General features: G+C 41.6%; 1 protein-coding gene across 1 annotated transcript in view; it reads left to right on the forward strand.

The window, feature by feature from the left end:
- The window catches only part of LOC126481966 (photoreceptor-specific nuclear receptor-like), a 188903-nt gene extending 168850 nt beyond the window's left edge, over window positions 1–20053 (forward strand). The window contains exon 8 of the mRNA XM_050105930.1: window positions 16140–20053. Within this exon, the coding sequence (XP_049961887.1) occupies window positions 16140–16378 (239 nt within the window). The 3' untranslated portion in view covers window positions 16379–20053. The remainder of the gene's footprint in view (window positions 1–16139) is intronic.
- The last annotated feature ends 5276 nt before the right edge of the window (window positions 20054–25329 follow it).

Below are 25329 nucleotides of genomic sequence, written 5' to 3' on the forward strand. Positions count from 1 at the left end.
CTGCCTACAGGAAAATTAAAGAGACCTTTGGAGATAAGAGAACGACTTGTATGAATATCAAGAGCTCAGATGGAAACCCAGTTCTAAGCAAAGAAGGGAAAGCAGAAAGGTGGAAGGAGTATATAGAGGGTCTATACAAGGGCGATGTACTTGAGGACAATATTATGGAAATGGAAGAGGATGTAGATGAAGATGAAATGGGAGATATGATACTGCGTGAAGAGTTTGACAGAGCACTGAAAGGCCTGAGTCGAAACAAGGCCCCCGGAGTAGACAACATTCCATTGGAACTACTGACGGCCTTGGGAGAGCCAGTCCTGACAAAACTCTACCATCTGGTGAGCAAGATGTATGAAACAGGCGAAATACCCTCAGACTTCAAGAAGAATATAATAATTCCAATCCCAAAGAAAGAAGGTGTTGACAGATGTGAAAATTACCGAACGATCAGTTTAATAAGTCACAGCTGCAAAATATTATCACGAATTCTTTACAGACGAATGGAAAAACTAGTAGAAGCCAACCTCGGGGGAGATCAGTTTGGATTCCGTAGAAACACTGGAACACGTGAGGGAATACTCACCTTACGACTAATCTTAGAAGAAAGATTAAGGAAAGGCAAATCTACGTTTCTAGCATTTATAGACTTAGAGAAAGCTTTTGACAATGTTGACTGGAATACTCTCTTTCAAATTCTAAAGGTGGCAGGGGTAAAATACAGGGAGCGAAAGGCTATTTACAATTTGTACAGAAACCAGATGGCAGTTATAAGAGTCGAGGGACATGAAAGGGAAGCAGTGGTTGGGAAGGGAGTAAGACAGGGTTGTAGCCTCTCCCCGATGTTGTTCAATCTGTATATTGAGCAAGCAGTAAAGGAAACAAAAGAAAAATTCGGAGTAGGTATTAAAATTCATGGAGAAGAAATAAAAACTTTGAGGTTCGCCGATGACATTGCAATTCTGTTAGAGACAGCAAAGGACTTGGAAGAGCAGTTGAATGGAATGGACAGTGTCTTGAAAGGAGGATATAAGATGAACATCAACAAAAGCAAAACAAGGATCATGGAATGTAGTCGAATTAAGTCGGGTGATGCTGAGGGAATTAGATTAGGAAATGAGACACTTAAAGTAGTAAAGGAGTTTTGCTACTTGGGGAGCAAAATAACTGATGATGGTCGAAGTAGAGAGGATATAAAATGTAGGCTGGCAATGGCAAGGAAAGCGTTTCTGAAGAAGAGAAATTTGTTAACATCCAGTATAGATTTAAGTGTCAGGAAGTCATTTCTGAAAGTATTTGTATGGAGTGTAGCCATGTATTGAAGTGAAACATGGACGATAAATAGTTTGGACAAGAAGAGAATAGAAGCTTTCGAAATGTGGTGCTACAGAAGAATGCTGAAGATTAGATGGGTAGATCACATAACAAATGAGGAAGTATTGAATAGGATTGGGGAGAAGAGAAGTTTGTGGCACAACTTGACCAGAAGAAGGGATCGGTTGGTAGGACATGTTCTGAGGCATCAAGGGATCACCAGTTTGGTATTGGAGGGCAGCGTGGAGGGTAAAAATCGCAGAGGGAGACCAAGAAATGAATACACTAAGCAGATTCAGAAGGTTGTAGGTTGCAGTAGATACTGGGAGATGAAAAAGCTTGCACAGGATAGAGTAGCATGGAGAGCTGCATCAAACCAGTCTCAGGACTGAAGACCACAACAACAACAACAGCTGCACACCTTGTCTTTAACATATACCCATAACAACGAGTCGCAAGTGTTCAGATCCTGAGAATATGGCGGCCAATCTAGGCCCACGCCAGTGGGCTCTGGGTACCCCACAGCCAGAATGCGGTCCCAAAAGTGCTCCGCCAGGACATCAAACACTCTCCTGCTTCGATGGGGTCGAGCTCCGTCTTGTACGAACCACACCTTGTCAAAATCAGTGTCACTTTGGATAACGAATATGAAATAATCTTTCCAAACCTTATTTTACCGTTCGTTATTCACCGTTCCATCAAGGAATATCGCACCGATTATTCCGTGATTGGACACTGCACGCCACACAGTCACCCGTTGAGGTTGAAGAGACTTCTCGAACGTGAAATGCGAATTCTCAGTCCCCCAAATGCACCGATTTTCCTGATTGACGAATCCATCCAAATGGTAGTGGGCTTCATCGCTAAACCAAACCATACAGCGCATACTAATTCCAACTATAGACAAATTACAACAGTTGCACACAGAAGAAAGTAAATTGAATAATACACTTTGGTGACAACCAAAGACGTGGCTGAACAAAACAATCCTGTCTTTAATAGGTTCTAAATTACAAACAGGTAAGATATAATAGTGATATTAACCAGGTGGATGAAACAGCTGTGATTATACAAAGCAAAAATTGTTTGACACAACAAGAGAAATTATAGTAATTGAAATAAGGGAAAATGGGACATATGAGTAAGAAGGATAATTTACAACAGGCCTGGACGGGATTATGAGTAATATATGCAGGGTGGCGAGTAAGGGAACTGTTTCTGGTCATTCAGTACTAAGCTTGGGTTGATGGACATGTGTTTATTAATTTCCATTATTTCAAGACAATTCATCTTCCTTCCTTTACAGCCTCCTTCAAGCAGGTAGCCTGCAAAACTAGAGTCTCCTTCGCTAAGTTTGCAACTTCCGTTGTGTTCCTTCGAGCGGATGCCTATTGCCCTTCCAGACTGACCTATATAGAATTTGCCACAATCGCAAGTGATTTTATATATTCCAATCTTTGCCAAATCTGGAACGCTGTTTTTACCATTGGACAATAAGTATGCAACAGTATTATGCATATATAATGATCTTTTTATGTTCTTGGATGTAAACTTTCTGTCTACATCCAGTGATACTTTTCCTATGTGTGGAATTGTGCACCATTATTGCGTTCTTGAGGTTGTGGTCAAGGACAGAGTAGCCTGCTGTTTCCGCTTTTTATGCATTATGGAGTTCACTAAGGTAGGAGGATAGCTGTTCGGCTGACTGCATTTAATTCCATTTGGAAGTTGTCTTCACTCATGGGGATGGATATTAGATGATGTAGCACTAAATGAAACATGGGTCATTACTCCAATATTGTCACAAGGGCTGAAAGAACATGGTTCCTCCTCAGCAATAAAACGTCAGTAAAAGCACATACTATGACGTTTTCTAACTAAATGGGTTTGGAAGAAAGATTTTCCAGCTGCCTCTTGTCGTTACCGGATTTCAGTAGTTTTTCTTTGGATGGAACTATGAATGCCAAATGTACACGGCGTTCTCTTGCAACTAGCTCTCAGCAAAAAACGACGACGAAATGTTGTGTGACATTGTTTTTTGGGACACTCCGAAGAGGAACGTTGGACAGCCTGATTAATTTAGTGTAAATATTTTAAAGTGCAAATTATGGTCAAAAAAGAATGGAAAATGGTTCTGAAAATACATACAAAAATATGCAAAACAGGAGCTATTGAAACTACTTATTTGGGTTTAAACTAGCCCCCATGAAGCATGGACCTTGCCTTTGGTGGGGAGGCATGCGTGCCTCAGCGATACAGATAGCCGTACCGTAGGTGCAACCACAACGGAGGGGTATCTGTTGAGAGGCCAGACAAACGTGTGGTTCCTGAAGAGAAGCAGCAGCCTTTTCAGTAGTTGCAGGGGCAACAGTCTGAATGATTGACTGATCTGGCCTTGTAACATTAACCAAAACGGCCTTGCCGTCCTGGTACTGAAAACAACTAAAAGCAAGGGGGAAACTACAGCCATAATTTTGCCCGAGGGCATGCAGCTTTAGTGTATGGATGGTTAAATGATGGTGGCGTCCTCTTGGGTAAAATATTCCGGAAATAAAATAGTCCCTCATTCGGATTTCCGGGCGAGGTCTACTTAGGAGGACGTCGTTATCAGGAGAAAGAAAACTGGCGTTCTACGGATCGGAGCGTGGAATGTCAGATCCCTTAATCGGGTAGGTAGATTAGGAAATTTAAAACGGGGAATGGGTAGGTTAAAGTTAGATGTAGTGGGCATTAGTGAAGTTCGATGACAGGAGGAACAAGACTTCTGGTCAGGTGAATACAGGGTTATAAATACAAAGTCAAATAGGGGTAATGCAGGAGTCGGTTTAATAATGAATAAAAAAAGAGGAGTGCTGGTAAGCTACTACGAACAGCATAGTGAACGCATTATTGTAGCCAAGATAGACACGAAGACCACGCCTACCACAGTAGTACAAGTTTATATGCCATCTAGCTCCGCAGGTGACGAAGAGATTGAAGAAACGTATGATGAGATAAAAGAAATTATTCAGACAGTGAAAGGAGCCGAAAATTTAATAGTCATGGGGGACTGGAATTCGATAGTAGGAAAAGGAAGAGAAGCAAAAGTAATAGGTGAATATGGAATGAGGATAAGGAATGAAAGAGGATGCCGCCTGGTAGCATTTTGCACAGAGCATAGCTTAATCATAACTATCACTTGGTTTAAGAATGATAAAAGAAGGTTGTATACGTGGAAGAGGCCTGGAGACACTGGAATATTTCAGACAGATTATATAATGATAAGATAGAGATTTACGAACCAGATTTTAAATTGTAAGACATTGCCAGGGACAGATATGGACTCTGATCACGATCTATTTGTTATGAGCTGTGGATTAAAACTGAAGAAACTGCAGAGAGATGGGAATTTAAGGAGATGGGACCCGGATAAACTGAAAGAACCAGAGGTTATAGAGAGTTTCAGAGAGGGCATTAGGGAACGATTGATAAGAACAGGGGAAATAAATACAGTAGAAGAAGAATGGGTAGCTTTTACAGATGAAATAGTGAAAGCAGCAGATGATCAAGTAGGTAAAAAGACGAGAGCTAGTAGAAATCCTTGGGTAACAGATCAGATATTGAATTCGATTGATGAAAGGAGAAAACATAAATATGCAGTAAATGAAGCAGGCAAAAAGGAATACAAACGTCTCAAAACTGAGATCGACAGGAAATGCACAATGGCTAAGCAGGGATGGCTACAGGACAAATGTAAGGATGTAGAGACATATATCACTAGGGGTAAGATAGATACTGCCTACAGGAAAATGAAAGAGACCTTTGAAGAAAATAGAACCACTTGTATGAGTATCAAGGACTCAGATGGAAAACCAGTTAAGCAAAGAAGGGAAAGCAGAAAGATGGCAGGAGTATGTAGAGGATCTGTGCAAGGGCGATGTACTCGAGAGAATATTATGGAAATGGAAGAGGACGTAGATGAAGATTAAATGGGAGATATGATACTGTGTGAAGAATTTGACAGAGCACTGAAGGACCTAAGTCGAAGCAAGGCCCCAGGTGTAGACAACATTCCATTAGAACTAGTGATAGCCTTGCGATAGCCAGCCCCGGCAAAACTGTACCATCTGGAGAGCAAGATGTAAGAGACAGGCGAAATACCCTCAGACTTCAAGAAGAAAATGATAATTCCAATACCAAAGAAAGTAGATATTGACAAGTGTGAAAATTACCGAACTATCAGTTTAATAAGTCACGGCTGCAAAATACTGACACGAATTCTTTACAGCCGAATGGAAAAACTGCTAGAAGCCAACCTCGGGGAGGATCAGTTTGTATTCCGTAGAAGTCTTGAAACACGTGAGACAATGCTGGCCCTACGACTTATCTTAGAAAATAGATTAAGGAAAGGCAAACCTACGTTTCTAGCATTTCTAGACTTAGAGAAAGCTTTTGACTATGTTGACTGCAATACTCTCTTTCAAATTCTGGGTCACGTACAGGCAGCGTAAAGCTATTTACAATTTATACAGAAAACAGATGGCAGCTGTAACAGTTGAGGGGCATGAAAGGGAAGCCGTGGTTGAGAAGGGAGTGAGACAGGGTCGTAGCCTATCCCCGATGTTATTCAATCCGTATATTGAGCAAGCAAGTAAAGGAAACAAAAGAAAAATTTGAAGTAGGAATTAAAATCCATGGAGAAGAAATAAAAACTTTGATGTTTGCCGATGATAGTCTAATTCTGTCAGAGACAGCAAAGGACATGAAAGAGCAGTTGAACGGAATGGACAGTGTCGTCATAGGAGGATATAAGACGAACATCAAAAAAGTAAAATGAGGATAATGGAATGTAGTCTAATTAAATCAGATTGTGCTGAGGGAATTAGAGTAGGAAAAAGTGAAATGAGCGTGTGGCATCGTTAGCCGGGAGGTCCCATCCGGGGAAGATCGGCCACCATGTGCAAGTCTTATTACAGTCGACGCCACATTGTGCGACTTGCGTGCCGATGGTGAGGATGAAATGATGATGAGAACTAAATGAGACACTTAAAGTAGTATATGAGTTTTTCTATTTAGGGAGCAAAATATCTGATGATGGTCGAAGTAGAGAGGATACAAAATTTAGACTGGCAATGGTGAGAAAAACGTTTCTGAAGAAGAGGAATTTACTAACGTCGAGTATAGATTTAAATGTCAGCAAGTCTTTTCTGAAAGTATTTGTATGGAGTGTAGGCATGAATGGAAGTGAAACATGGACGATAAATAGTTTAGACAAGATGAGAATATAAGCTTTCGAAATGTGGTGCTACAGAAGAATGCTGAAGATTAGATGGGTAGATCACGTAACTAATAAGGAGATACTGAATAGAATTGGGGGAAGAGGAATTTGTGGCACAACTTGACTAGAAGAAGGGATCGGTTGGTAGGACATGTTCTGACGCATCGAGGGATCATCAATTTAGTATTGGAGGACTGCGCGGAGGGTAAATATCGTAGAGGGAGACTAAGAGATGAATGCGCTAAACATATTCAGAAGGATGTAGGTTGCAGTAGTTACTCGGAGATGAAGCTTGCACAGGACAGAGTAGCATGGAGAGCTGCATCAAACCAGTCTCTGGGATGAAGACCACCACCATCACAACAACAACAGCAACATTAACTTTCTTTGTTCCATTTACAAGGTTCTGTTATACTGCATTAGATACACAATATCTATGTTTTTTTTTTTTTTTTTTTTTTTTTTTTACTAATTCGCTGGTGCTTTGAGCTAAATAGCGCCTTATATATGAAGAAACTCCGCTCTACATCTACAGAAACCAATGGAGCATATATTGCAGCACGCTTAAAGGAAGTTGAGTCAAAGTTGCTAAGGTTTCCACATCTGGATTGTTCTTCAAATTTAATTCGAATTTGTGTTTAGTAATTCCAGCAAGGGTGTCTCTAACATTGATCAACTTCTTCCGCTGTTCCTTCTTCTCCCTACCATCTTTTTCCAAACTCTGAATCACACCAAGAAAATAATTGTTGCAAACAGTTCGAACTCTAAGTCTTTGTTGTTGACGAATTGTTGGGCCTGAGCCGGCCGCGGTGGTCTCGCGGTTCTAGGCGCGCAGTCCGGAACCGCGCGACTGCTACGGTCGCAGGTTCGAATCCTGCCTCGGGCATGGATGTGTGTGATGTCCTTAGGTTAGTTAGGTTTAAGTAGTTCTAAGTTCTAGGGGACTGATGACCACAGCTGTTAAGTACCATAGTGCTCAGAGCCATTTGAACCATTTTGTTGGGCCTGCTTGATGGTTGCTGCGTTCGTTGACTGTACGGTGCTGACGAAGTGTTTGATTTTTTCAAAGTTTTCACACAAGAAAAGTGCACATCTTATCCAAGTATCCCATCTTGTGATGACATGAAACTGTGGAAGATGGAGCCCTGTCATTTCTTGATATAAAACTTGAAGACTGGGAACCTTTACTAGAATCTTTTTCAGAGTAGCAATGAAGTCACTCACCCTGCAGGAATTCTCCTCATACTTTCTCAAACTCTGTGTAGACCAGGTGCAATGTATGCCATATGGTTGAGGTTGAGGTACACTCGCTTCTATTGTTGGAAAGCCAAAAGCATGTAGCGTACTTGATCAGTAACCACAAGCCCGACATTTTCGTATATTATGTCTCCTGGCCACAGGTTCATACATGATTCACTGAATAATTGTATTATCGTGCAGGCATTTGTATTTTAGAGTTGTTACATTTTAAAAATCATAGATTTTACCCGTTCACCAAACAATGGAAAAACCAACACATTCAAAATATATCTTTGCAGCACGTCAGTAGTTCCATCTAAAACGAATCCCGATTCACGTTTACCGACCGCCTCTTCTATTTTCTCTAAAACGTTCTGATAAATTGGCTGTACATAACTTTTTCTCAGAATGCTCTCATCAGGTATTGACTTTGCTGTGTACTTCTCAAGAAATGATTTAAATGCAGGATTGTTTACCTTGTCGACAGGAATTCCTGATTGAATGCTACGGCAAGATCCGAACTAAATTCATTCGGTGACAGCTGCTTTTCAGAGCCTGAAGCGAAGGCGTTCATCACAATGGTTTCCTTAGGTTTCCACTTGCGAAGTTCAATGTTCTTTAAATGTTTGCACTGGTTTATTCTGTTTCTTTGTTACTTGTCATCGATTGCAATATTAACTTCGCAGACGACACATCCCAGAATGATGCCAGTTTCAATAAACGGAGCCTTGAATTCTTCTGAAAGAGCACACAACTTCTCCTTCTTAATTTCTCACATGATGTTAAAGTTGTGTTTAAACATTAACATGACCAGCAAGACAGTAACAGTCGATAGATAGGAACCGTTAAATTCGTATCAGCACGAACTGAATTTAGATTGCAACTGTTGCAGCAGCGTTGTTTAAATTTTATTTGATTTTACAGCTGCAGGTTGGCCACTGTTACAGAGGCTGACTTTTGTTGTTTAGGTTGGCTGTTGTTTCTGGGGTTATGAATAATTATTGGTCTTCCCATAAATTATATTTTAATATTTAATTTTAATATTTATTACCCATTTTTTACTTTTGATTAAACAAAATCTTAAAATCCCTGTCAAGAGCAGAAAAAAATGCTGTCGAATCTACTAAAAACACGGGTAAAAATTGGGGAAACGGTGCTTAAGCATGGAATAAAAGAGAAAATGTACTAATCCCACATACAGGTGCAACAAATTGCGCTTATTTTTCTTCATCTCATAGTCCCAAATGTATATATTGACCTATCTGTGTGAAAATAGCTACGTTTTTGGCACCTTAAAATCCCTTCTTTACTTATTATTAAAGTTCCCTTGCATCGCACATGATGACACTTTTCTTTCACGAAGTGAGGATATCGTCTCTTCAGCGTATTCGTTGACTATAGATGGCTGTGATAAAGCACATGTAGACTTGTGTGTTGCTGAGAGAGTGGGGGCAGGGAGGGGGGGGGGATGTGAATCGAGGTGCTGGCACACAGCCTACTACTTGAGACATTGTGTAGATGTTCGGAATTTAACCCAGCGTAAAATCTAATTATCAAGAATTGTAAATCACAGCCTCTCCTCACTCTGCCGGCCAAACACTGGGGATTAAAATTCCTTTTACCACCAGGATTCGCATCAGCCATCTCCTCGTCAAGTGTTTTCATCCTCGAATATAGAAGAGGGTACAGTCAGTAGAAACCCACATTATGATGTTTCCCAAGTGAATGTCTTTGAAAAGAGAGACTGTCAAGCTACTCTAGCTTGGCATCCTATTCAGTTTGTAACGTGGCTGTCAAGAGTAACAGATGGAGAAATCGAGTATGGTGCTACGCCAAACAACGGTTCTGCAGACGCTTTCCGGAATGCAGTTGCAGATGCTGGTCTGATGCATACGAACCTGCGCTTGTTGTTTCCCTCTACATCGGAAATAAATAGTACAAAGGAGACTGTCGAAGGACTCCTGTAAGCTGACGATTCGTCGGGACAAATATTGGCAAACTGAACATCTCTCGAGATAGAGGAAGAACACCTTCAGAGTCGGACATTCTCGACTAGTGTCTTAGTATGGGAATAATACAATTGTAACGAATGTTGCTACCATTAATTCGATTGGTGAGACGAATAATCCGAGATGTCCAATCAGATTTAGTGATTTAGGAGAATGCAAGGGTCGACTTCGCAGCTAGGTTTCATGAGAGAAATTTCGCTACTAGGTCTGATGTTAGACATTGCAATAACTGCTCGGAGGCTGCTCAGTATTTTAGACTGTCTAGCAAGTGCCGTCAGTTCTCATAACCATTCCCATCCGGAAACAATATGGATAAAAACACCCAAGCAAAGGTCTATCTGCTCACGTTCCAAGTTATAACTGAAACCAAGGAGAAGTAGCCCCTAAATACTTATTAACACGATGGACAAATGATATTTTGCTTTCTTTAACTGTAGAACTGAAAAGACATTAATTGCATCATGCTAAGTATTGTAAAGACTAACTGCAATTAATATATCTGCGGTCAAAACACACGTATTTTTGTAAATAAAACAACTGAAACGTAGTCTATTTATAACGCTGCAAATGGTTCAAATGGCGTTGAGCACTATGGGACTTAACTTCTCAGGTCATCAGTCCCCTAGAACTTAGAACTACTTAAACCTAACTAACCTAAGGACATCACACACACCCATGCCCGAGGCAGGATTCGAACCTGCGACCGCAGCGGTCGCGCGGTTCCAGACTGTAGCGCCTAGAACCGCTCGGCCACACCGGTCGGCTATAACGCTGCAAATTGTGAACCTAATCCTTTTATTTGTTATAACTGCAAATGCCGCTCTTGGGTGCAATTGTTTCTTTTTTAATACATGTAAGGAACATTAATTAGCTTTACGCCATAGCGGACTAAACAGATAGCACCACTGCAAGTTTATTTGTTGGGTTTACTAAAGAGTAGACCTCTTCAGCATATTGTACTCATACCAGCTTCGACTTTATCGACCTTCTCCTCAGAGCACCAAACAGACCGAAGTACCTAACATCTCTACACAGTCTGCGTCATATGTTGTGAAACCAGCTTAGAAATGTCTCAGTGCTGAGAATTTTACGCACCAGCTGACAAACGTGTGACACATTTATCACATGTTTTGCGGCTACGTTACCCCATTACTAAGTATTTAAAACTTCCATGCCATTAGGCACCGTCAACAGTAAAATGCCAGCAGCTAACATGGATTATAAAACATAAAACTTTCCTTTGCATATCTCGTGATGGCCATCAAACTTGCACAAGGCTCAGCTGTAAACTGAGATCTTTTATGTTTGACAATGCATGTTTGCTGCTGTCTTTATACTCTTGACAACGCCTAATGGTAGAAGCTTCAGCACTTGATAATGGCATAACGAAGTCCAGAAATATGGTATGATACATAAGTATTTCACACATTTGACAACCGGGGTAAAATTCTTAGTATTGACACTCCATGTCTTTTCCTCGGGGTAATTTCAAATGCCTTCTTCTCCTAGATCATGAAAGTATTCCTGAGATCTAACCACCCCATAAATTATAACCTACCCTGTGTATTCCTTTTTCCAAATGAAGACTCTATGCCACACTTTACCTGCGCAACAGCAACCCCTCTGTTACCACCCCAAAACTCATCCTCTGTATTTTCTCAAAGCGTTTCCTTTACATTCCCATATGCGTCCAAATCTTAGGCACAGAAACCATTACCAGGGGCCAACTCACAGCATCCTTTCACTTTCAGGCCACATGCATCCACATCTCACTGAATTGTGATAACACTTTTTTACTCGCATCAGAATATTTTTTATTGTGTTCATTAAAAGCTGTAGAGTGGCAACTTGGCCGCTCCTAGCCGCTCCCCGCATACTGCTTCCTAATGGAGAATACAAATAACAAATTAAAAAAAAAAAACAGCACAACGGAAGAAGATTAGGGTTTAACATCCCGTCGACATCGAAGTCATTAGTGATGAAATATGAGCTCGGAATGATACAAGGGCAGAAAAGGAAATCGTTCGTGTCTTTCCTGAAGCAATTTACGGAAATCACAGAAAACCTAAATCAGGATGGTCGGACGCGGATTCAAACTGCCGTTCTCCCGAATGCGAGTCAATTGTGCTAACCACGGCGCAACCTTTTTCGGTAAAACACAGTACACCTGCAGTTGGTGGGTATACTGTACAAGCAGAGGAATGCACTGAGTTGGTATATACGCAAACAGATACTCAAACATGCAACAAATCGTTCGCATTTTTTCTGTCCGCGGCCAATGTTTTCGAGAAGTTTCTTTTGGTTGCCAGGCCAATACCAGAACTGTATATTCCCTCCCAAATATTTTCTGGGGTCACCTCTGCCTCACCAATCAGCCTGCTAACTGCCTGAAAAGAAATGGATTCTTCAGTCTTTTTATATTTTTTACTATACTGCGATCTTCTTCAAAAGTAACTCTTTATTAGCTTACAAATACACGAGTATTCACAAAATCATAGCATATTTCAGTCTTATAAATTGCTCAAAAAACAGCTATTAATGTAGTATTGCCACTTGAACTGTAATTTTTGTCTGCTACCACTTGCCCCGACTGAAGTTACCACTTGTGCGATGTTAGAACGGAGTACCCATTAGAATTTTCGTCTTGGCTGCTGCGGTGTTGTCTTCACTTGCTTTCTCAGCAAATTCTGCTAGTTTTTCTCGGTTCAGCATAGAATGTTTAAAAACATGTTCACTTGTGGCCTTCCTAGTTTCGGCTAGTGACCGCTCACAAGTGTCAATGCCACAGCGTAAGCGATGAAGAACATCAACTTACCAAACTGATCAGGCACGGGCATGTCGCGCCCACCTCAAGTACTTCATTTATTTTCCTACGCAGCACGACGTCATAGATATTGCGCCCAAATTCAATGGAAGAACTACAAGCAGCAGTCAACCACATAGAAACTGCAAAACAGCATTCTTGTTTTTATACGTTCCTTTTTTCTCTGCTTTAAGGGTTCTGTGCCTCTGTATCAATTTCAAATTTATGTCACGTATTAAGGTCTATGGCTCCTTGGCTGTGTAAACATTTTAAACTTCTAAGTCAATTCAGTCAAAAAATAAGCTCATTTATGTCACATATTTTAATGGTCGAGAATACACCATAGGGTACTTCCTGCTGACATAAAAACTATGATATCTGGCACGAAGCAAAGTTATACACTACAAATAAACGAAAAAATATGAAAATCGTTAATTTGTAATTACATGGCAAGAAAAAATATTTTTGTCATTTTTTAAACGTCTTGTGTTTGTCTGTCCGACCGTTAAAAACCTTTTTCTCTGGAACAGTTTGGTGTATCAAGTTTCACGTCACATACTATGGTCTATAGTGCCTTCGCAGCGCAGATAGCGTAAGCTTTGAAGTCAATGTAATCAGAAGTTACGATCGTCTGTTAAGGCATCTTCTTCCCAGGAACGGGTAGAGGTATGAAGTTGAAATTTATGCCAAATACTGAGGTCTACGGTCCCTTAGGCGTGTAAAAAATTTAAGCTTCTAAATCAGTGCAGCCAATTATGTCACATATTTCGATACTCGCGAACTCATCCATCGAAACCTATAGGCGAAATACTTATATACACAATTAAGTTGGTACGGAACCCTCACAGCGCGAAACCTACTCGCAGTTGTGCGGCTTTTTTCTTGTTTTCTTTTCTCTTCCTTCAATGGGTCGAATGTGAAAAATCAGGCCAGCCTTCCAGGCTAGAAAATGAATCGTATAAGGGATAGTCAAATGAAAATGAGACAGATGGAAAAAAGTAAGTGAACTGTTTTTAATTTGAAAAGTAGTCACCATAACGGTTAATACATTGATCTCAGTGCCTTCACGAAAAATTGTTTGCGTTTGCGTGCGGGACCATGATTGTCCCAGCCGTGCACCTCTTCGTCCGAAGCAAATCGACGGTCACAAATGTCTTTCTTCAGGGTTCGAAGAACATGGATATCGCATGGAGAGAGATCAGGACTACACTACAGGCCATTAAAATTGCTACACCAAGAAGAAATGCAGATGATAAACGGGTATCATTGCACAGATATATTATACTAGAACTGACATGTGATTACATTTTCACGCAATTTTGGTGCATAGATCCTGAGAAATCAGTACCCAGAACAACCACGTCTGTCCGTAATAACGGCCTTGATACGCCTGGGCACTGAGTCAAACAGAGATTGGATCGCGTGTACAGGTACAGCTGCCCATGCAACTTCAACACGATATGACGAGCCAGTTGCTCGGCCACCATTGACCAGACGTTTTCAATTGATGAGAGATCTGGAGAATGTGCTGCCCAGGGCAGCAGTCGAGCATTTTCTGTATCCAGAAAGGCCCGTATAGGACCTCCAACATGCGGTCGTGCATTATCCTGCTGAAATGTAGGGTTTCGGAGGGATCGAATGAAGGGTAGAGCCGCGGGTCGTAACACATCTGAAATGTAACGTCCACTGTTCAAAGTGCTGTCAATGCGAACAAGAGGTGACCGAGACGTGTAACAGTGGCATCCCATACCATCACGCCGGGTTATACGCCAGTATGGCGATCAAGAATACACGCTTCCAATGTGCGTTCACCGCGATGTCGCCAAACACGGATGCGACCATCATGATGCTGTAAACAGAACCTGGATTCATCCCAAAAAATGACGTTTTGCCATTCGTGCACCCAGGTTCGTCGCTGAGTACACCATCGCAGGCGCTCCTGTCTGTGATGCAGCGTCAAGGGTAACCGCAGCCATGGTCTCCGAGCTGATAGTCCGTGCTGCTGCAAACGTCGTCGAACTGTTCGTACAGATGTTGTCCCGCAAACGTCCCCATCTGTTGATTCAGGGATCGAGACGTGGCTGCACGATCCGTTACAGCCATGCGGATAAGATGCCTGTCACCTCGACTGCTAGTGATACGAGGCCGTTGGGATCCAGCACGGCTTTCCGTATTACCCTCCCGAACCCACCGATTCCATATTCTGCTAACAGTCACTGGATCTCGACCAACGCGATAGGCTACAATGCGACCTTTATCAAAGTCGGAAACGTGATGGTACGCATTTCTCCTCCTTACACGAGGCATCACAACAACGTTTCACCAGGCAACGCCGGTCAACTGCTGTTTGTGTATGAGAAATCGGTTGGAAACTTTCGTCATGTCAGCACGTTGTACGTGTCGCCACCGGCGCCAACCTTGTGTGAATGCTCTGAAAAGCTAATTATTTGCATATCACAGCATCTTCTTCCTGTCGGTTAAGTTTCGCATCTGTAGCACGTCATCTTCGTGGTGTAGCAATTTTAATGGCCAGTAGTGTATTTGGAAGGTCTTAAGGGCTTTCCACCGAAACGTCTGCATCGAAGTCGAAACAACAGGCACCCTACTCTGGGAAAGTCATGATGGCCTTTGTGTTTGAGTGGATGCGCCTGTTGCTCAATTACTTGCTTAAACACGGCGTCACAATTAAAGCACAGCGGCACGTGGACACTTCGCAAAAATCGAAGAGCGCCGTCAAGTGGAAACGTCCAGGAATGCCGGCCGAAGTGGCCGTGCGGTTAAAGGCGCTGCAGTCTGGAACCGCAAGGCCGCTACGGTCGCAGGTTCGAATCCTGCCTCGGGCATGGGTGTGTGTGATGTCCTTAGGTTAGTTAGGTTTAAGTAGTTCTAAGTTCTAGGGGACTGATGACCACAGCAGTTGAGTCCCATAGTGCTCAGAGCCATTTGAACCATTTGAACCGTCCAGGAATGTTGACGGACGTAATCATTCTGCAGGATAACGCACGTACTCGTTGCCAACGTCTGCGAAGCCCTTCCTACAGCCCCGATCTCTCCGCATGCTATGTGCATATATTTTGGAGCTCTGAAGAAAAACATTCGCGACCGTCGATTTGCTTCTGACGAGCAGGTCCACGCTTGGGTTAATCTTGGCTCCGTAGGCACCCGGACACATTTATTCCATGAAGACACTCACCGTGTTTTCTAAAAGAACAGTTATAATGATTACTTTTGAAATAATGAACACTTTTACTCACTGTATGGTAATGCAGGATTTCTCGACGAATTTCGATGATGAAGTCTTCTTGCGTTATTAGCCGGGTCAAGGCGTCGTTCTGCGCCGACGTTTCTACAAGTTTCCTACTCGAAACGTTGCTGCAGAACGACGCCTTGACTCAGCTGGTAATACGAGAAGGCCGCGTCAGTTTACATACTTCCACCTCTCTCGTGTTCATTTGCCTGCCCCTTATAATACAGAAGAAAGGAAGGGCACGGTGAAGTGTGTGACGGCGCGGTGTTGCAGAGACGCGCGGCCTGAAGGACCCGGGGCAGGTGGAGAACCTGCAGGACCAGGCGCAGGTGATGCTGGGTCAGCACACGCGCGGGCAGCACCCCGGGCACCCGCCGCGCTTCGGCCGCCTGCTGCTCATGCTGCCGCTGCTGCGATCCGTCTCCACGGCGCGCATCGAGCAGATCTTCTTCCAGCGCACCATCGGCAACACGCCCATGGAGAAGGTGCTCTGCGACATGTACAAGAACTAGGCCGCCGCCGCCGTCTGCCCCAACAGTGCTTTCTTTTGTCGCGCGGTGAGACTGAGTCACATGTAGTCGCGAATCATCCGTTTCTTCGGAGCATGAACTTGACAGCATTTTCCTTGAACGCATCAGATGTACATTGACCATAACCCTCTCCAGGAGCATCTCACGTCTCACAAACTCATTTCTCTTCATAGTACCTCGAATCAGGAACGAAATCTTGGATACATTGACCAGCACAGGTTCTCATCCCCTACAGTCCTATTTAAATCAGTTGGCATTTGACAGCGAAGGCGCTGGACTATACTCACTGTGTTGCCCAAAGCGTTGTGCCTGTTATTTCTCAAGTTCGAAGCTTCTCCCTACGTGAAACTTAGCATATTTCAAATAAAAAAAATTATGTCCGGCCCTAATCAAAATTAAGAACAAATTTTTTACGTATTTGAAAACTCTATACACATCATACGTGAATTTCAGAATTTTCTTGTGATTTTTGTGTGAGTCGGAGACTTTAAACTTCACATTTATTACGAGTTACATATTGAACAAATTGCAGAAATTACCGTTCTCCGAAGCTTATACAGCGTGTAACTAAATTCGCTTTGTAGACTTTGAGCACACTTTCCTTACACCAAACAAGAAAAAATAATCTAGTAAACGTGGCTTCTAAAATGCATACCTAAACTATCGGCATTTGTTGATCTTCGATACTATAAAGCACATCTCTTCTACTGCAAGTATTTTGACTTACATATTTTGGGAGGAGCTAGTACGGACCAAATCAAGAAAAAAATGTCCAGTAAACATGGGTTCTACACCGCACACTTAAAGAACTATGAGCACTTTATCAATAGAAGAGATGTGTTCCACAATAGCGAAGACGAGTAAGTGCTCATAGCTCTTAAAGCACGTATTTTACAGCTCATGTTTATGGATATTTTTTGCTGTTTTGGTCCATACTGACTCATTCTAAAACATGGAAAGCAAAGAGCTTCCTGTTGGAGAGATTTGTTTCACAGTATCGAAGACGAACAAGTGCTCGTATCTCTTAAGGTATACATTTTAGAGCCAATGTTTAGCGGACATTTATTTCTTGTTTTGCTATAAGAAACGTGTTTTCAAAGTCTGTAACGTGATATTCATTACACCTTGTACATATATAAAATACAGAGCGATACGAAATTCTGATAAGATCCGACGGTAAGAGAAATATTTTAGAAATCAATGAAAAATAATCTTGTTCCAGTCAAAGTAGTTGTTTTCGAGAAATGAAGTGTAAAAGAAATATGTTTTGAAACTAGTATTTCTTAAATGTTTCGAGTAGGTGACGCCTTACTACTCGTGAATTTTCGTGAGCGTGTACACCAGATAGCGCTGAAATGTATTTCATGCTTCCTCTCCTTTGGTGTACAGGACACATGATAATGGACTGAAGCCTGAAACTGGCTGTAATGAAGTAGTTCTTTTAGCAGCTGTTGGTGGTGAACTACGACGTTTCCTACAGTTTAAAATAGTTTCCCGGGCGGGAAAATTTCATCCGTTTCAGAAAAAATTATCATGACTCTTTACCTAATAAGCATTAACATCAGATGTTTGCCACCCTTTCAGAGTCTCCGCTTGATCTTTGTACGAGATAGAGACTTGAAGACCAATTTAAATCGTGGGAACTCTGTATTCCCTGCCAGTAGACAGTAGTCGACGCAACAACATGGCAACTTCTGTCCTTAAATGTCAAATGCCAATTAATTTAAATTATGCTATAAGATAACTCTAAAACATAGCAATAAAGCACTCGTACCACGTGAACTACAGACAAATCTTGTGTAATTCTTCTTTTCCTCCTCGAAGAAATATCTCACAGCCCAAGCTGAAAATTTTTGACATACCCAAAGACAGCTTCCCAACATCACCATCGTTGATTTTAGTGGTTGAGACAAAGAAAATAAGAAGCCCCTTTGCTCTCCTACTACTGGCTGGAGTTGTCTCAAACCACTTAATTCCTTGATACTTACGCTATCCATTAACTTCACCTATTATACTGTGTCTTTTTTTCTGAATTTCAATCTGTGGGAAACGTAGCACAAAAATAAATGTAAAATTCAGTTTTTCAACACGAATAGCCACAAGCGGACGAGATCTTTCCTATTTTGAGTATCCATTTGCTAAATAATGTATAACAAATATTCACTGTCGCCATTAATTCCTGGTGAGGTGACTGCGACAGGTATTGTTCGGCTACTTCTTAATCCAACACTTCATGTCATTGTTTGATAAAAAGTAAGCAAATATATTTAAACATCGGTGATTCTCGATGAACGTTAAAAATAAGCGTTCATTGTACACTCGCACAGCCAATTAGTGATGATTTTCTTCTGGACTGCAACGCATTTCAGAGAAAAATCTCGCTCTCTGTAGGTTAAAACATGAACGTAAAAGATTATCTGTTGGTCAGAACTATTCTCACAAGCTTTCAGACCAACTGAGAGTTGCAGTAGCATGAATAACTAGGGCTTTTACCTATTTCTTTTATTGTCCATGATAATTTTTAAGAATTCAGTGGCTGACAACAAAATTACAGACAGTAATTTCCCATACTTGTTCAAGAAACTTTGTTTCTAATTTCGCGTTACATCCATATGTTTGTCTGGAGCGTATGGCTTACCAAGAAGATCTGCGCAGAGATGCAAACATGATTTCTACAAACTTTGTGATACTGCAGGTGATGGCCAACGCTAGCATAGGTCAATGAAAAACCGCTGAGTTTCAAGGGCAGTTGCTACTAATGCAGAGTCCTTAGCGGCTGAAGTCGATTACTGCAAAACCATGACGGGCTCTTAACACATGGTTTCGCTCGTGGTGCTCCTACATCCTGTACCGAGAATTATCTCTTTTCGCCTTCCATGGCATTTGATTATGATGAAGTGCTAAATATGCGCACGCCTCACTGTCGTTCCTAGTACAAAACTGAAAACATTGTCCCGATACCACTTGTTTCTATTACAGAAATGAGGTCGTGAGTTATTCTCTACAGCACAAAGTGAAAATCTCATAAATTATTCATGGTTCTTATGCAGTTAACGTATGTTACCAAGCAAGATATGTTGTATTATGTGTAGTTAACTACATTTTCTGGTTCATCATTTTCTCATTTTCGATTAATAATTAACGAACTGGACTCTGGTTTTACTCCTTGTTTGGGCTGTCAGTGGCGTAGAATATAAACAGTGCACGAAGGCCCCGTACAGAAGGCAGGAACGCTTTGGTGAAGTGCTTGATTTTGATCTTCCGCGAATGTCAAGTGCTTGTGCAAGGGACAGAGAGTCCCGTGAACCTTCCAGTGGCGCTAGTGTAGCATAGGAAGCCGACTTTATCAGCATCTTTGATGTACAACAAATTTTGGATACAAGCGAGCATTTCTCTTCATGTAATATAGATCTTTTGCATTCGACGCACATATTTAAAAATGTTTCCAGGAGTTTTAGTACTGTAATTCACAATATCGTATGACATTTTTCATTACACAGATTTTCTGTAATTCTTTTAGGAATACTCTGACATGAGCAATGTGTTTAGCTGCACTGCATGCAAATTTCAGACGACTGTATCATCTGTAAATAACATTTATGTCGATTTTTGTCACTGTGAATCACTGTACCTCAAAAATAGAATCTCCGGCTTAAATTTCTGTATGTGCTATCTTTTGTATTTAAATTTTAATAAAGTGTTATATTTATCACGTTTCAGTTATGTCATTAACCTTACCTTCCTATGCAACTGAATATTACCCTTGGACATGGTACGATTGTTGCATTTCCAACTTAACTTTAATACGACTCAAGAATTTTTATACACGGCATACATAAGACACTTGCATACGTTATGTGCGTTCTCGTGTTTTGTTTTATTTCATTTCAAATGAGTCCTGGCAATGGCCAAAATAACCTGGTACAAAATCCAGAAACATAAGGCAAAACTACATTGCGGTTTCTGCTCACAAAAGACCTGAAATTTTTAGCATTTGTACACTTTGTTTTCGTGAATACCAAAACATTGATCACCCTGTCATTCAAAGTTATAACTTACCAAAACCTACGAAACTAAGAAACCAACCGGGTGATCAGTAAAAACTTTAAGTATCATTAAAGATTTATAGGTATGATAGTTAAAGAACTTCGAACTAAGCGCAGTGAGACATAATCAACAATTTTTAGGGTTTTCGCCACTTGTGCACCCCACAATAAAAAAATGCAACATATTCAACTTTACGGTAATCGCATTTTGGAGAGGGTATTCACTTTAGCACTTTGTCTCATTCTGTTGTTTGCCACAATCTGCTAATAGTGACGATCTTCTTCCGACGAAGGCCAGAATTAAGAGACCATGGGAGATGAGAGGTGCTGTTGGTTAGCCCAGTACAAAGTACCTTTCCAGACAACGTCCTCACTACATAACGATGACCATCCTTCTTTTACCTTAAGTACAAGCCCTTGATAGTGATCAGAGAACGGAAAGGAATATTGTAATGCTTGGGAGTTGTTTGTTTTAGGCAAGCTTGTAAGTGCGTTGGTTGTCCGATATCCGCTGGAAACAGATCGATTTGTGGAGACATTCGGATCTCCTAAAATGTCTTATGATGTCCTGCGCTAGAGGGCCCGCAGCTTATCTCAAAGTTGTTACACGAGGGAGAACAGAGCAAGCATGGAATCGATGCTTATCACTATTCTGTTGACTTTTAACTATGTTCTTCCTTCATACGAGAAGATCACATGTGAGAAACTCTCAGAATCCGGCCTCTAATTCATTTTAGTAAGAACTGCAGAATCATTTAAGTAAACCCAATCGTTATGTAAACTTCCAGAACTTTTTTTAATAGCAGTCGTCATCTTATCTGCACGTAATTGTAATCGTCACTGCGTTTCCTATGAAGCGAAAATTGCTTTTGAATAGCAATAAGAAACATCAACGTAATTTCATTACAAAACAATAACGTTCCCAGAAATTAGTACCAACAGGGCTTCCTGTGTCATCTCCAATTAAGGAAAATAAACATCTTATCAAAACAGAGCCAAATGTTACAAACATAACTGAAAATATCAGTTTACGCCTCAAAATTTTTAGACTGATCCAAATGCACACATAGTCAACGGCACGATAAATAAGACATCAAGAAAAATATTACATTTAATACATCGTGGAAGTTTGCAATTTGGTATTTCTGTTACTGAGTCACACGAAAATTGAGAGTATTCTGAAGTTAATTATCACTTCTCGGAGATAGAATGAAAAGATTTATATACTTCTGCTGTCAGTATGACTTAAGTGTCTTCATAGAGCTACGGTCGCAGGTTCGAATCCTGCCTCGGGCATGGATGTGTGTGATGTCCTTGGGTTAGTTAGGTTTAAGTAGTTCTAAGTTGTAGGGGACTGATGACCTCAGAAGTTAAGTCCCATAGTGCTCAGAGCCATTTGAACTATTTTTGTCTTCATAGATTATCAAGGAAAAAGGTTGCTGTTTCTGTCACACTCGCTAGTGAAACACTCCTTGATGGGCGCTTTGCATTTTACGCAATTTCCTATCTCAAATTTAACATGTAATGCACAAACTCCTCCTCATATTTCGTCTTTGCTACATGTTATTTGTTGTCTGTGCTGAAGATAAAGATCACAGCGCATAATCAGTTTTTAGATAGCAATCGGAAAATTCACGTTAACACTTACGTAACGCTAGACAACGACTGTCAATTAAATTCGAGAAAGTACACCACTATGTATCGTACATGTTGAAACTATTATCTCGAAGGGTCCTTTTACCACAAAAATACTTAGCTCCGAATCCTTTTTTTGGTACTTTCTCTGAAATATGAACGGACTACAAAACAGTTTCTTAAGTTTGTGTAGATCTAAGATTCCCCCAGCAAGGGACTATTGCGTGCGACATGTACGTAATTGTTCATCCACTAGGAATTGCGTCTGCACAGTAGCAAATTCCAGGAACTTCTACCACCATGCCAAGCTTCGACAACAATATTTCTGTAGCGCCTCTATTCACGTTTCCGGTGCGTCTGCCTCCAAACGACTTAGGCCAAAGTGTCTGATGGATGACTACCAACCTAAGAACAAATATATAGTATAAGTACTACATTTTATGATCTTAACATGATCTCTGTAGTATTATTCATACAAATAGTTACGGCTTCTATTTACATTGCAGTTCACATATTTAATAATAGTACAAATTCTTAAGAAGGAAAGCAAGTAGTAGATTTATGGCCAGATAGCAATGTAGTTGGCCAATGCCTCTTGCAGATCGTATTTTTTAAGTAACAGATGGCAGACTGAAACACTATGCCGTGAATGCCAATGAATACGTAGTGACAGCTGAAAATTTGTGCCACTCTGATTCGAACACGGATTTCCTGATAACCGCAAGCAGTTGGGTTGTTTGGGGGAAGAGACCAAACAGCGAAGTCATCGGTCTCATCGGATTAGGGAAGGACGGGGAAGGAAGTCGGCCGTGCCGTTTGAAAGGAACCACCCCGGCATTTGCCTGGAGCGATTTAGGGAAATCACGGAAAACCTGAATCAGGATGGCCGGACGCGGGATTGAACCGTCGTCCTCCCGAATGCGAGTACAGTGTGTTAATGACTGCACCATCTCGGTCGGTCATCTTTAACTATTTCCTGTATCTTATGGAGGGGGGCCTACGTCATCCCCGTACAGCGCTGCCTTCGCTCGCCAAAATCACCTTCATCGGTGTTGGCTGCTTCTGCCACGGGACCTATTTCCAGCGTAGTACACGCAACAAAAAAAGAAAGAAAAAAAGAACTGCGCTCCACGATGGAATTATCCGAATGGAACAAAATCGTTAGATATGATGTACATGTACAATTGTACAGACAAACAGATGACTGCAATTTCAGAAAAATGGATGATTTATTCAAGAGAAAGTGCCTCACAAACTGGCGCTTATGCAAGCAGTTATTCGGCTTGGCATTGATTGATTCAGTTGTTAGAGGTCCTCCTGGGGACTACAGCGCCAAATTCTGTGCAATTGGCGCGTTATATCGTCAGAATCCCGAGCTGATTGGACGGACCTGCCCATAATGTTGCAAACGTTGTCCACTGGGAAGAGATCCGTTGACCTTGCCGGCCGAAGTAGGGTTTGGCAAACACGAAGACAAGCAATAGCAACTCTCGTAGCGTGCGTGCGGGCATTACCTTTCTGAATTGCAAGCCCAGGATCACTTGCAATGAAGGGCAACAAAACGGGGCATCGTCAACGTACCGCTGTACCGTAAGGGTGCCGCGGATCACAACCAAAGGGGCTTTCTATGAAAAGAAATGGTACCACAGACCATCACTTCTGCTTGTCGGACCGTATGGAGGGGACAATCGGGATGGCATCCTGCTGCTGTCCGGGGAGTCTCCAGACACGTCTTCGCCGGTCATCGAAGCGGGACTCATCACTGAAGACAATTCTACTCCAGTCAATGAGACTCCAGGCCGAGGATGTATATGGAAACGCCCCGGACAGCAATGGATACCCCGTCTGATTGTCGCCCGCCATGCGAACCGACAATCAGGAGCCATGGTCTGGTGTACCATTTCTTTTCATAGCAGGATCCCTTCGGTTGTCATCATCGGCACCCTTGCTGCACAGCGTTGCTTCGACGATATTCTACGACCCGTTTTGTTGCCCCTCGTGGCAAGCCATCCTGAGCTTACAGTTCAGCAAGATAATGTCCGTCAACAAAAAATGGTACAAATGGCTCTGAGCACTATGGGACTTAACATCTGTGGTCATCAGTCCCCTAGAACTTAGAACTACTTAAATCTATCTAAGGACATCACACACATCCATGCCCGAGGCAGGATTCGAACCTGCGACCGTAGCGGTCGCTGTCCGTCAACACAAGGGGAGAGTTTCTACTGCTTGTCTTCTTACTTCCCAAACCCTACTTTGGCCGACAAGGTCACCGGGTCTCTCCCCAGTTGACCACTTCGGGATTTTGACGATCTAACGCGTCTATTGGACAGAATTTGGCTCTATATCCTCAGGAGGATATCCATCAACTTGGCAATCAATGACAAACCGAATAACTGCTTGCAAAGAGCCAGATGTGGACCAACGCGTTACTGATTTGCTCAATTTGTGAAGCACTTTCTCTTGAATAAACAATACAATTTTTCTGAAATTGTAGTCATTTGTTCGTCTGTACATGTGCATCACACTACTGATTTCGTCCCATTCGGTTAATTCCATTGGGTTGCGTCGTTTTTTTTTCTTTTGTCTTAAAGCGTATTTGCCTACGTTATTTAAGACTAAATTGTTAATCGTATCATATGCTGGAAAATAAAATTAATTGACAATATAAAATCTTTTGGGTATTAGGCTACGCCATTACAAAATATTAAAACAACTGGAATGCGGCCTTTCGACCGACTTTACAGAGGTCTTCTTCAGGGCGATTAACTTAGTCGAAACGTCGCATTTTAGTGTCTTATAATGATACCACCCTAATACGAAAAATGATTTTATTCAAATTGATAATGGCCTTGAAAACCTACGATCTTAAATTAAGAAAATAACGGAACTTTCTCTACCCTGAAAAGCTGGATAATTCTCTTTCTAAAGGAGCAAGACGATTTATTCTTATATAAATCATTAGGTTACCCGAGCACGCCTCTAAGCCTGACTCAAACTTTCATTGCCACTTACGTTTCCGACAAGGACTTCCGTAGCCAAACAAGTTCTACAAAAAGTAATTTAGGAGTAATTTAATTAAAAAAATAGCATGGGCCTCTCGTTTATGCGTAAAAAATTTCGAATAACAGTGCACGATTCAAATTATAGGTCACAAGTGAGAACTAGTTCGAAACCTGTCTAGTCCTGTAATTGCAGTGCCTGTCGCCTACCATCGAGTTGACTGAGCACGAAAAGACAATTATAAGTGCA

Source organism: Schistocerca serialis, chromosome 5, assembly GCF_023864345.2.
Source record: "Schistocerca serialis cubense isolate TAMUIC-IGC-003099 chromosome 5, iqSchSeri2.2, whole genome shotgun sequence".
Classification (NCBI taxonomy): domain Eukaryota; kingdom Metazoa; phylum Arthropoda; class Insecta; order Orthoptera; family Acrididae; genus Schistocerca; species Schistocerca serialis.